The sequence below is a fragment of the Salvelinus fontinalis genome, chromosome 3, assembly GCF_029448725.1.
Source record: "Salvelinus fontinalis isolate EN_2023a chromosome 3, ASM2944872v1, whole genome shotgun sequence".
NCBI lineage: Eukaryota > Metazoa > Chordata > Actinopteri > Salmoniformes > Salmonidae > Salvelinus > Salvelinus fontinalis.
Genome location: NC_074667.1, coordinates 10,878,448 through 10,891,521, shown reverse-complemented (window position 1 = coordinate 10,891,521; position 13,074 = coordinate 10,878,448). Strand labels below are relative to the sequence as shown.

Below are 13,074 nucleotides of genomic sequence, written 5' to 3'. Positions count from 1 at the left end.
AGCTCACCAAACAGTTCAGACCCTGGCCGCTGTGTAGTTTGTTAGGCACTGCAAAATGGGCAAACGGTGCCTTCCACCGGGCGGCCCGGGATGGTTGATTAAATTACTGATTCCTGTTTCCTGATAGGTTCTCAGAAGGTTGTAAAAACAACTTTTCATTCATGCAACTGCTATTTTTGAAACATTGATAACTCATGGTAAGAAATAATTGGGTAACAGGGAAATTACAATATCCTACAAATCTTAGGCTTTTCACCATTAGGATCTTGTTAATATGGTTAAACTACCATTTGATCAATTTGAAAGGGGTCCCCAGGTAGTATAACCTTGTCAACATTGCCACCATGTGGTCAAGCGTTTCATTGCAAAGGGCGATGAACCTCACCATCTTTGACCTCACCAACAGCCAACATGTACTGATTGTATTTTGTCTGACTGACAAGATAATAATTAGCTTCAGAAATACCCTCTTTGATCACAATACATGTTTGAAGGCTCAATGGGCCTCAACAGAAAAAGGGGGTAGAAAAATAGTTACTCAACATTTCACATACCATGATATATATAACTACCATATTTATAGAAATACAACTATCATATTTCTATTTCCAAGTAAACGTTAATATTAACGTAACCGAAAAATAACATAAAACCCTAGATTTAGAGATATATATATATATTTAAATATATTTTACCCCCTTTCTCCCCAATTTCGTGGTATCCAATTGGTAGTAGTTAGTCTTGTCTCATTGCTGCAACTCCCGTATGGACTCGGGAGAGGCAAAGGTCGAGAGCCACGCGTCCTCCGGCTGCGACAGACCCTGGACTCGAACCCAGAATCTCTAGTGGCACAGCAGTAAAATACCACTGCGCCACTCGGGAGGCCCAGATTTATAGATATTTAGTCAAATAACCACCCACAATCCACAGAATGAGTTATCAGTTGTACCTGTTTTTATTGTTGGATAACGTGTGAGTACAGTAGAGCTATTGTGCGTTATCATCTACCCAAAGGACAATCCTCCAGTGTCTTCCGACAAAGGCCAACGTTTAGATAGTTTTTTTTATTACAGGTTTATTATTAATAACCGTTACCTTAAAGAAATGAACAAAGTGAAACACACACACATACAGAGAGGTACACACACTCGCCAAATGCGCAGCGGGACTCGAGTGAGGGTATTGGTCACAGACGTGAGTCAGGAGGGTTCTGGGGGTCTTCTAAGTGCTGTTGTTGTGGCGGTGTGCCAGTAGGTGGCACCGCGAGTCACTGGCTCAGGAAGGACAGGGCCGTGTCTCGCTCCTCCACCAGCTCGGCGGCTGTGGCGTCCATCTTGGCGCGGGAGAAGTCGTTGACGGGCAGACCGTCATGGATATTCCACGACTTGTTCTGTGGAGAGAATATGGATGAGGATCAAACAGGGGGCTCTTTAGCACATCTCATCTAGTCCAGGATCACAACTACAGTACACGACTACAGTACCCACAACACTCTGCGTAACACAGTTTTGTCACAATTTTCCAATAGCAAATGAATGTGACAGGTCTGTGTACACTGCTGGCTTGCAATAGTAGGCCTATGTTGGTATAACCTAAACTCTGAAAAGCTAATGTTGGGTAACAATGACTTTCAATAACCACCCATCAGTAAATAATATGTTCTATTAATACACCTTGCCAGGGTTGATTAGTTATGCCCATAGAGATGCTAGACAGCACATCTATGTATACAATGGCCTCTTCTGTGACAGAACGAGCAGAGCCATTGAGGGCTATGAGTGACACATTTTGGGAATTCGTAAACAAACTGTGGCACAAGAGCCCTCTATCCATCTCTATGGTTATGCCTTACCTTGATATGAACAGGGAATGAGTAAATGAGGTCTTCTGGGATTCCGTAAGAGTTTCCACCAGCGTACACACCCATAGACATGAACTCACCCTGAAAATAACAGGACAAACAGTCAGGCCAGAGACACAGCTTCACAAAAAACTTCAAGAAATCCCACAAATTCCCAGGTTTGCCAGAAATCCAGGGAACGTTTGCAGAATCATGCATGATATTATTTTTCCACTTAAGAGTACAGCCAATTCAAACTAATTTGTCTGAGACAACCAAACAAAACGCTTTGCATGTTCGTGGATTCTTCCAGAAAAGAATGAGCGGTCGTGGTGCTCTGTTCCGAGATACCGCTTTTCAAAATATAAACATTTGAACAATGTTAGTTGTTTAGCGTTAAATGGTTTGTGGAGTTTGGAGGAAAAAAAGGAGGGTTTGCTGCAGATACTTGACGCCATTCCACCCCACCTCCCAAACACACGACTTACATCGAGAGTGCCGAACCACCAGTCCCTCATGTGGTCACAGATGGCCTTGGCGGCAGACATGGCACTGGAGAGCTTCCTGGCCTTGATGACGGCGGCACCACGCAGCTGCACCGTCTGCAGGAGACAGAGAGGAGAGGAAGAGCGGGAAAGGGACAGAGGGGGACTTAGGATTGCTTCATTACAACGAAAGGAATAATTCGGGACTAAAGAGACTAATAGATTCAGTGACAATTATTGTATTCAGATAAGAGATTATTAAAAGATGAGATATGGGGTCCAAAATGACACCCACAACCTACGCTCGCTTTTCCATGTGAAGGGATTCATTCAGGTAAGGATCACACATTTATAATACCTATGAGCTACGCATACACAACATAGATGCAAATTGCTGCTCATAAATATGTATAACTACATTCATTAAGCATTATTTTATTTGTATATTAAGGATCACCCTTATTTTTCTTAAAACTGCATTGTTGGTTAAGGGCTTGTAAGTAAGCATTTCACTGTACGGTCTACCTACGCCTGTTGCATTCGGCGCATGTGACAAATACAATTTGATTATGAGCAGTAGTCCAAGCGATGTGTGCAGATTTGGGGTGGAATTGTTTACTTTTTCATAAAAGCATGAAAATTGGTACATTTGTACAGTTTGAGGCACTGAACATTTTCATAAACAATGCCATACATTTATTTAAAATAGCAGAATAATGCCCTTTGAAGAAAATTGTTAGAATACCTTATAGTACATTTCTTATGGGAAATTGTGTCAAAATGGGTTAGCTCAGAAGAGCCAAAACTTGAGTTCACTTACAGAGATGAAGTCTCCCTTCAGCCAGCTGTCGTCCTTCACGGCGTCGTACGCCTCCACCTCCTTGCCATGCACGTTGACCATGGCGTGGTGCACGTCGGGGTACTGGGTGGATGAGTGGTTTCCCCAGATGATGACGTTCTTGACTGCATCGGCGGGCACGCCGCAACGCATCGCCACCTAGAGGCCGACAGGCTGTGAGGCAATTCATGGGATCTTTGTCCATATTGGTATACCCATTCAATTGTTTCAGATCTAAATTCCAAATTGACTTATAGCTAGCTACACCTTACGCACTTCTAGAGATAAGATGATTGACTAGGTTTAAGCAATATGGTAAAAATTCAAACTAGCCAATCATATTGCTCACACTTAATCCTCTCAGATATCCAGAAGTACATAGGGTATAGGGATCCATTTGGGATTGGACATTACATAGAGGCTAGGAACTAGTGGCTTTTTCCGGATGGAGCCTCTTGGCTTTGGCCTACCTGGGAACGGGCCCTGTTGTGGTCTAGACGGGTCAGGCAGGAGAAGTTCTCCTTGGGGATGGAGGGGGCGGACTTGGAGGCAATCAGACAGTTGGTGTTAGCAGGGTTTCCCACCACTAGGACCTGAGAGAGAGAGAGAGAGAGACATCAAAGAGTCATCACTCACTCAAACTACAGATTCAGGAATTGCTCCATTTCAGAGTAGTAAACAAAAATAGGATAAGTCCTATTTTAAGTCCTCATCTTCATTTGTGCCATTGTACGTGACTATTTATACATCTAAAAGCATACACTTGGTTTATGAAAGCAGAAAGAGTAGCAGAGGCCTCCCGAGTGGTGCAGCGATCTAAGGCACTGCAGTGCTTGAGGCGTCACTACAGCACCGGGTTCGATCCGCGATCGGGAGGCGACGCATAATTGGCCCAGCGTCGTCCGGGTTAGGGGAGGGTTTGGCCGGCATGTCCTTGTCCCATCGCGCTCTAGCGACTCCTGTGGCGGGCTAGGTGCAGTGCACGCTGACACGTTTGCCAGTTGTACAGCGTTTCCTCCGACACATTGGTGCGGCTGGCTTCCGGGTTAAGCAAACAATATGTCAAGAAGCAGTGCGGCTTGACAGGGTTGTTTCGGAGGACGCGTGGCTTTTGACCTTCGCTTCTCCCGAGTCCATACGGGAGTTGCAGCGATGGGACAAGACTAACTACCAATTGGATATCACGAAATTGGAGGAAAAGGGGTACAAAGTTTTTTTTTTAAATGTATATATATATATATATATATATATATATATAACATTTTTAAAGAGTAGCAGCGCAACTGAGAAACATGAGTCATGACTAAGGGAAATACTGACACTTTCTAAATGGCCTATAAATCAACATGAATATAGATGTCACACACAGAATACATCCCCTTTAAATGAAGGTCAAGGATTAGCTCGATTTAAAGGGATTTCTGTGTGTACGTGAGTGTTATGGCTGCCAGTGCCAATCCTAGAAAGATAACATCTCCCGCCATTGTGGCCCTGAGCAAGGCACTCAACCCCTAAACTGCTCACCGTTGCACTGTTTCTGCCGAATGTGGGTACTTGTGTGTGCGTATATAGGAGGGATTGGGTAAAGTAGAATCCACATTTCCATCTGGTATGGATTAATAAAGTACTCTTCTTCTGAAAACTCACTTACTTTAGAGGTTGGGCATCCAGTTCTTATGTAGCTATATAGAAACCTGCCCATTCAAATTCACACACATTCCTGGATCAGAAGTAGTTGACCATAGAAGAGGTGAGGCTTTGTTCGTCACACTTACGTCTAGTTATTGCTGCAAACCCGCAGTGGCCAAAGGCCCACTCGTGACACCAGCATGGAGTAGTTTTCATCCCTGGCTTTGGAACCCAGCCCATTAAGATGTGAACTTGCGCCTATACCATAGAAGTATAAGGCTGTCCAGTTTTAAATGCGAAAAGGTCAAATTATAGTCTGATTTGTCAAAAAGTATGAATTTAAAGGAAGGAAAGTTGTCAAATCTGTAGTGGTGGTTCATTTCAAAATGTCCTAGAACTGGAGGTATTACATAAAGTCTTTAACATGAATCAAAAATGTATCTCACTAAAATGTTACATCAGTACAAGCAAATGATGAACCTTTCCCCAAAACACCCTTTAATATCATTCAACACCCCACAACCTGGCCTTTGCCGTACTGTTGTGCCTTCGTGACCCTTGATTATCATTAGCAATGAGAGCTATCTTATTGGCGCGGGGTGTGTCCCTCCCCCTCTCTCTCTCTAGCCAGGCTGCTGCTGCTCTGCGGCCCGAAACATGCCGAGTCATAGACACACAGAGGGACAGTTACCCTAACGGTCTTCTTGGCGTACTTCTCCAGTGCGGCACCCTGGGTCTTAAAGATGGCCACGTTGGCCTTCAGGAGGTCCTTCCTCTCCATGCCCTCCTTCCTGGGCATAGAGCCCACCAAGATGGCAGCATCCAGATCCTTGAAGCCCACTTCCACCTTATCGGTGGGGATGACCTCTGTGGTTGGGGGGGGGGGCTGTTAGTTACCATGGATATTGTGTTGGATAGAGTGGATGTAGTTAACATTTGGTGTTACAGACACATTTGTAGAGAGATGCATGTTTGAATTGGATTTAGCAATGAACATAAAATTCAGATTTTACATAAAAGCAATACAATTATGACTTTAATTATGATGATGCGTTAAAAAAAAAAAATCTATGAGCATAGAATGTCTGCCAAAGTTAGTAAAATAGTAGGTGTGGTGGCAGTTTCTGTTTGTGGTGATAGCTAAATATTTTATTTACAGTAATTATGCTGCCATTTCAGGACCATCTGGGTGTACATGAATGCAAGATAAGGACAAAGTCTCTGTGTGGAAAATGACCTTAGGTAATTTCCGTACACACACACACACAAACAGTGGCTCCACCTAGCTGAATTTTTTTTTCTCTTTTCTTGAAACACTGCCAAATGGTCTGATTTCATAGATAATGTTTGGTCTCTGGCCACTAGTGAAAAACGAATTCCCTGTTTAATCAGGATGAACTTCAGTCAGGGCTCACTGGTGCAAGAAACGTCTTGTACCCCCGCCTCCCCTATTGTTGCCCCACCACTCCCAGGATTGGCTGGAATTTCCTATAGGGCCTTGGGAACCGACTAATAGGAGGCCTCCTTTCTGATACTCCTTCCCACAGCAGTCTGTTGTGGACCATTCCTGCTGCTGTGAAGTTAGGGCTATTGGAAAAGTACCGCAGCAGCAGGGAGGTACAAACAGATATAGAGTCCATACACACACAATGCATTTTAAATATGTTTCAGATGGGGGAGGACACAGAATGTAAATCATGTCTATGTATAATGGGTGCATATGTTCTCACTCATATGTTCTCAGAGCCAGCCCAGGCAGAGTAGAAAAGCATAACTCACCCCTGAGGAGTGGGAGAGCACAGTCCTGCAGCTCCATCACAACCCCATCCAGAACTGGCAACATGGGAGGGATGTCCAGCAGGACCAAGATGATGGGCTAGAACAGAAACGAATGCAAAGAGGGATCTGCATTCACCACTGCCAAAAATAAGAGATCTGCCCCTCCCAACCTCGTCAAAAATTCACATCCCATGTATAATTCACACACGCTTATGTAATGGCGTCGTTATAGCCTACATGTTACCACATCCATCTGCCTCCTGTGCTCTCTCGAGGCCAAAGGTGATTTGAAAGAGAGAGAGAGCAGATAGAAGTAGGCCTAGGCCGTGTTACCTGGTCCTTGCCGAAGACATCTCCCTTGGCGATGCTGTACAGCAGAGAGTAGGCGATCTGTCCAGCAGCGCCAGTCACCAGCACACGGATTGGGTCGGCCTGCAAAACAACACAAAAGCCCCATACTCGTTCTGTGCAATCTTCCAACACAGCAGTAATGACCTACATAGCAGGGATAAGCAAATGAAGTGGCAGTAATCGCATCTGACTGCTATGTTGATTAAAATGACAAAACTCAGTGTTGGCAGGTGGAAACGCACTTTGCATTAGCCCATAAAGTGCATTTAGTGATGTTTTCCGTGATATAACGCTAACTTGTTTGAAAGAGCAAAGATTAAGAACCATATGTAGGCTATTATGTATTTTTACATAATTACATTTTACCCAAGTTATATTCCACATACGGGCGCGTTCCTGCTAACGCATGCCAAATCTTACGTAAAATACCTATCCAGGCGTTGTTTCAGCTAACCACATCATATGTTATAGCAAATCGGTAAGTGAATGACGCAATGGATGACGTGCATGCAACCATTGGTTGATGCACTCAATGCCCATATGTTGGGCAGGTTCCCCTGCTCAGAAGTTGCATGCATCAACCAATGGTTGCGTGCCACATCATCGACTGTCATTGACTGACAGATTGCTATAACAGACGTAGTTAGCTGATACATAAAAAACCTATCCAGGCGTTGTAAGACCTGGCATGCGTCAGTCAGCAACGCTTGTGCAGAGGAACGCGTCCAATATCTTCAAAATGGGCGACTCAAGCTGTGCTTGATATCCATTGTCATCAAGAAATGAATGAATTAAAGAAATACGATGATGATGCAATTTATAATAATGCCAGGCGCGAAAGTCTGTTACTGCAACAACGTAGCCATAACGACTGAGAAGAGAAGGCACCGCGGCTACATTGTTAGTAGTGTGAAAAAGCGGAAACAATTTCCTAATCAGGCACTTTATCTTCTTCATTTCGCAATTGTAGTCTAGAGATTATTTTAAAAATCCAACATCCTCATATTTCTTCTCACTGCACAAGATGGCTGGTTGGCATTCTTTCTGAATAACGTTAGCAAACGACTTCAGAAAGAGATGGTGAACGTTAGCCAGAAATCTAATCAGACTCATTTTGGATCAAACATTAGATTAACCTATGATGCTAGCTCCCGGCTTCAATGACAAGCGGATACAAAACCCAATTTGATCATCAACAATAACAAGCATCTGTTTTCCTAGCTAGCTAACACTTTCGATGCATCATTAATATCACATTTAGCATTAACTGACTGCAACAAAATAAAGATACATCTTACCATATTCACTTGAGATAGATGATCTAGTTAAGCCTGCAAACACTGTTCTCCCGCTAGGACTAGACAGAAGGGTCACCTCTGCGCTTGTATTGAAATGTCACACGGTGGCGCACTGGATTCCTGTCCTGGGATCTGTAGTTGAATATTCACTGATGCTGGTCTTTTTACCCGCCTAAGTCACGAAAAGGAACACATTCCCCATGAAGAACTGCTGCAGCCCGAGCTCGTTGTACGCTTAGGCCACGCCCATATAACCTTATATGGACCATACATCTAAAAAAAAAACTGAGTATGGGCCGCGTTCAAATATCTCCTTCCACTAATGCCCAGGGGTTGAAAATGTACCCAACTGCCATACTTGAATAAAAGTAAAGATACCTTAATAGAAAATGACTCAAGGAAAAGTGAAAGTCACCCAGTAAAATACTACTTGAGTAAACGTCTATAAGTATTTGATTTGAAATATTATTTATTTATCGTTATTTTACCAGGTAAGTTGACTGAGAACACGTTCTCATTTGCAGCAACGACCTGGGGAATAGTTACAGGGGAGAGGAGGGGGATGAATGAGCCAATTGTAAACTGGGGATTATTAGGTGACCATGATGGTTTGAGGGCCAGCTTGGGAATTTAGCCAGGACACCGGGGTTAACACCCCTACTCTTACGATAAGTGCCATGGGATCTTTAATGACCTCAGAGAGTCAGGACACCCGTTTAACGTCCCATCCGAAAGACGGCACCCTACACAGGGCAGTGTCCCCAATCACTGCCCTGGGGCATTGGGATATTTTTTAGACCAGAGGAAAGAGTGCCTCCTACTGGCCCTCCAACACCACTTCCAGCAGCATCTGGTCTCCCATCCAGGGACTGACCAGGACCAACCCTGCTTAGCTTCAGAAGCAAGCCAGTAGTGGTATGCAGGGTGGTATGCTTAAGTATTGAAAGTAAATGTAATTTCAAAAATATACTTAGGTATCAAAAGTAAAAGTGAAATAATTTAAAATTCCTTATATTAGGCAAACTAGACGGCACGATTTTCTTGTTTTTTTTAAATTTATTTTACGGATAGTCAGGGGCACATTTCAATACTCAGACATAATTTACAAATGAAACTTTTTGTTTAGTGAATCCGCCAGATCAGAGGCAGTACGGGTGACCAGGGATGTTATCTTGATAAGTGAGTGAATTGGACCATTTTCCTGTCCTGTTAAGCATTTAAAATGTAACGAGTACTTTTGGGTGTCAGGGAATGTATGGAGTAAAAAGTAGTTTCTGTACACAGTTATTTGCAGTTCTCACTCTAGTCTAATCAATGAATGAAGGAGGATGGCATAGTATTTACACTGGGCCAAGCTTTTTTAAATTTATTTTTAAGAAAACACACATTTTAATCTATACACTTCATTAATCAGATATATACATTAGAGTTGTGTTGGGATGTTTTTAGTGGATTTTTGGTAGCCTATCCCAAGTTGAATTCAGCCAATGAATTGTCCCAAAGTAGGCCTATACCCTGATATCAATCTATGTTTGTTTTACAAATGCATCACACCTGCATTACAGCACACAGCATTTTTCTATAAAGATTGAGCATACCGACAGGATTAATGTTCAGCAAATCCAAAACATGGTTTATAAAGGATCTATTAATGGCTTATAATTAAAGTTAATAAGAGCGGCTATTACATGATGAACAATATTTCAAGCAACGATTCATTCAAACACCCAACAAAAGCCTGATTAGACTGAGTTAAAGGTTGGTTGCTTACTACTAAGCAACTATTAATGGCCATTGTCTGTAAGATGGAGACACTTCTCTTTCATTGCCTCATTGCTTCATGACCACTGATAAGTGAAAGTGCTGGAGAATATTTGTCCATATTGGTTTAACTTGAAAACCACGTCCTCTCCCAGCCTTACTACCTGCATCTTTATTTAGTGGGTGTGTAAAATCAAATCGGTCATAAGCCAACTGGTAGCCTAATTCAAACAGAAAATACGATTCATCCTCAAGTAGTAAGTATAACGTTCACCTAACTTTTTCTAATAGAAGACTATTGGAACAAGACGTCTGTCTGTAGCCTCCACTGGGGTCAAGAGTGGGGTCATTTGAAGTCAGGTGCAGTGATGTGGCTCTGGTAGACTAGTCACAAGCTGCTTGGCAATAGAACAGACTAAAGTGGCACTATCTTCACAACTGATGAGCAGGCATATTAGCTTTTTTTTCTAGAGTGGGGTAAGAACAAGGTTAGGTTTAGTGAATACAATTTCGTTTGGGAAGCGCCATAATTCCATCCTTTCTGGCATGTCCCTCTGGAGATACATTTGGAGGTTTCAAAAGAACCCGTTTCAAGAACTAAGCCTGTTGACTTCTAACTATAATTCATGTCCACTCTATTACATCAAGCAACCAGGACCTAACACTGACATGCAGCCTAGTATTTTCCACAGCAGATATAACATGTCACTTAGTTACCTAATATTATTTACCTTTATTTAAGTTTTATTAGCCTAAATACAGGACACACACCCAACAAAACACTACATGGCTAAAAATGCGATTACTGTTATGCAAACAGATATAAAAAACGAATTATAAACTGGATGGTTCGAGCTCTGAATGCTGATTGGCTGGCAACCGTGGTATATCAGACCATATACCACCCATATGAGAAAAAAAATGTTTTACTGCTTGCTCTAATTACGCTGATAACCAGTTTATAATAGCAATAAGACACCTAGGGGGCTTGTGGTATATGGCCAATATACCACGGCCCTGCCTGTGCCATTAAACCCCTACAACTCATCCAGAACGCCGCAGCCCGTCTGGTGTTCAACTTTCCCAAGTTCTCTCACGTCACCCCGCTCCTCCGCTCTCTCCACTGGCTTCCAGTTGAAGCTCGCATCCGCTACAAGACCATGGTGCTTGCCTACGGAGCTGTGAGGGGAACGGCACCTCCGTACCTTCAGGCTCTGATCAGGCCCTACACCCAAACAAGGGCACTGCGTTCATCCACCTCTGGCCTGCTCGCCTCCCTACCTCTGAGGAAGTACAGTTCCCGCTCAGCCCAGTCAAAACTGTTCGCTGCTCTGGCACCCCAATGGTGGAACAAACTCCCTCACGACGCCAGGTCAGCGGAGTCAATCACCACCTTCCGGAGACACCTGAAACCCCACCTCTTTAAGGAATACCTAGGATAGGATAAAGTAATTCTTCTAACCCCCCCCCCCCCTTAAAAGAGTTAGATGCACTATTGTAAAGTGGTTGTTCCACTGGATATCATAAGGTGAATGCACCAATTTGTAAGTCGCTCTGGATAAGAGCGTCTGCTAAATGACTTAAATGTAAATGTAAATGTAAATGTCTAAGGGATGCATGCAGGCACTCCGTGTTGCGTCATACAAAGGAGCAGCCCTTTGCCGTGGTATATAGCCATTTAGAACAGCCCTTCGTGCTTTATAGCTTAATTAGATTCGTTTCATTATGATTGTGGGAAGTGGGCCATTAATGTTACATAATCGCCCGGTGAAAATAGTTGACTTCCCTATGGAGGCAGCGCCTGTCTGATGTACTGGGTGGCAAGGAGCTATCCATGTTGTAATCTGCAATGAACACCCGCTCGCGTTCTTTTTTTTCTTCTTTACCTTGTCAGGTCGGGGATTCGATCTTGCAACCTTTCGGTTACTCAAACCACTAGGCTACCTGCCACCCTTTACCAAAGCTGCGTAGGGGAAGCAGTCAATGAATGATGATGGGGTCACACAGACAGGAAGGACTGTCCAGCCACAGACAATCTGTAGGCTACATTATGAATGAGTAGGCCTCAGAGTAGACTACTCAATTCGAATGTCTTGTTGATTGAGGGATAGCCTACGGATAGATACCACAAAATAGTAGCCTATGAGACTATCATTTTCTAGTCGATAGTGTCCACTACCCAGAAAGAATAGCTGAAGCTTCGGCAAAAACTAATAGGGATTCGAATAAACCAATGTTTCACTAGGCTACCCAATAGGATTAGGTTGGTAAGAGTTTATCGCGGTAATTCAACAAGACATGTGCAATAGGGAGGAGAGTCAATGTCAAATTTGCAACTGTAGTTTATTCAAAGGTAGCCTTAATATTTAGTTTGAGAGCCCCCTTGGTATGCTGTTGCGGTCAAGGAGAAGCCTCTTACCTCCGACGATGCCGCCCGCACCACTATGTACATCGCTGACAACAATGTCAACATGGTGAACCCGGGTCCGTCCCCTCGCTACAGTATGTCCGCCCGTCCGTCTTTGCGAGTCCAGCTGAAAATAGTTCAGGGCGAGATTGTCGGGGAGATAAGGACATAGAGAGCGTTGCAACAACCTCAGGGAAACGCGAGCCCAGAGGACGAGAAACGCGCTCCGCTATACAGTTATACTTGGACCCGCTATCTATCAGTCTCACCCGGGAGTCACCCCCCACTCTCTCTCGCACTACAGTCTAGTTCGCTAATAAGCTTTAGTGGACTAAAATAGATTGACTGCGCCGTAATCTTTGCCCATTAATGATCACTGTTGCATAAAGTGTAGCCTATCCTAATGATCAAGTCTGGGGTGCGAGGGGGGTTTGGTTGATGACATCACTAGCCTACAATTGAGAACCGCATAGGTGTGGTGTGTTTTGGGGGTCACATAAGGACACCATAATGTACATTTGCAGCAGGAGTATGCATTTTTTTCTGCTCCTGTGCCCAATATGCTAGCCTATGCCTCTGCTGGCCTGTAGGCTATATTGCATGTACAGTTGAAGTCGGAAGTTTACATACACTTATGTTGGAGTCATTAACACTCGTTGTTCAACCTCTCCACATATTTCTTGTTA

At 43.6% G+C, this 13,074-nt stretch overlaps 1 protein-coding gene across 3 annotated transcripts; it reads right to left on the bottom strand.

Moving 5' to 3' along the window:
* Nucleotides 1-932: 932 nt before the first annotated feature.
* LOC129838566 (malate dehydrogenase, cytoplasmic-like) lies at nucleotides 933-12,790 on the bottom strand. 3 transcript variants are annotated; one of them, XM_055905630.1, is made up of 9 exons: nucleotides 12,401-12,790; nucleotides 6,905-7,003; nucleotides 6,572-6,668; nucleotides 5,484-5,659; nucleotides 3,634-3,756; nucleotides 3,146-3,322; nucleotides 2,329-2,442; nucleotides 1,853-1,942; nucleotides 933-1,390 (listed from the first exon to the last, which is right to left on the bottom strand). In XM_055905630.1, the coding sequence occupies exons 1-9, from the start codon at nucleotides 12,452-12,454 to the stop codon at nucleotides 1,268-1,270; spliced, it is 1,053 nt and encodes a 350-aa protein (XP_055761605.1). In that variant the 5' UTR covers nucleotides 12,455-12,790; the 3' UTR covers nucleotides 933-1,267. The 3 variants fall into 3 exon arrangements, with proteins under 3 accessions (XP_055761605.1, XP_055761623.1, XP_055761614.1); XM_055905648.1 differs by lacking the exon at nucleotides 12,401-12,790 and adding an exon at nucleotides 8,221-8,359; XM_055905639.1 differs by lacking the exon at nucleotides 12,401-12,790 and adding an exon at nucleotides 7,289-7,321.
* Between the last annotated feature and the right edge of the window lie 284 nt (nucleotides 12,791-13,074).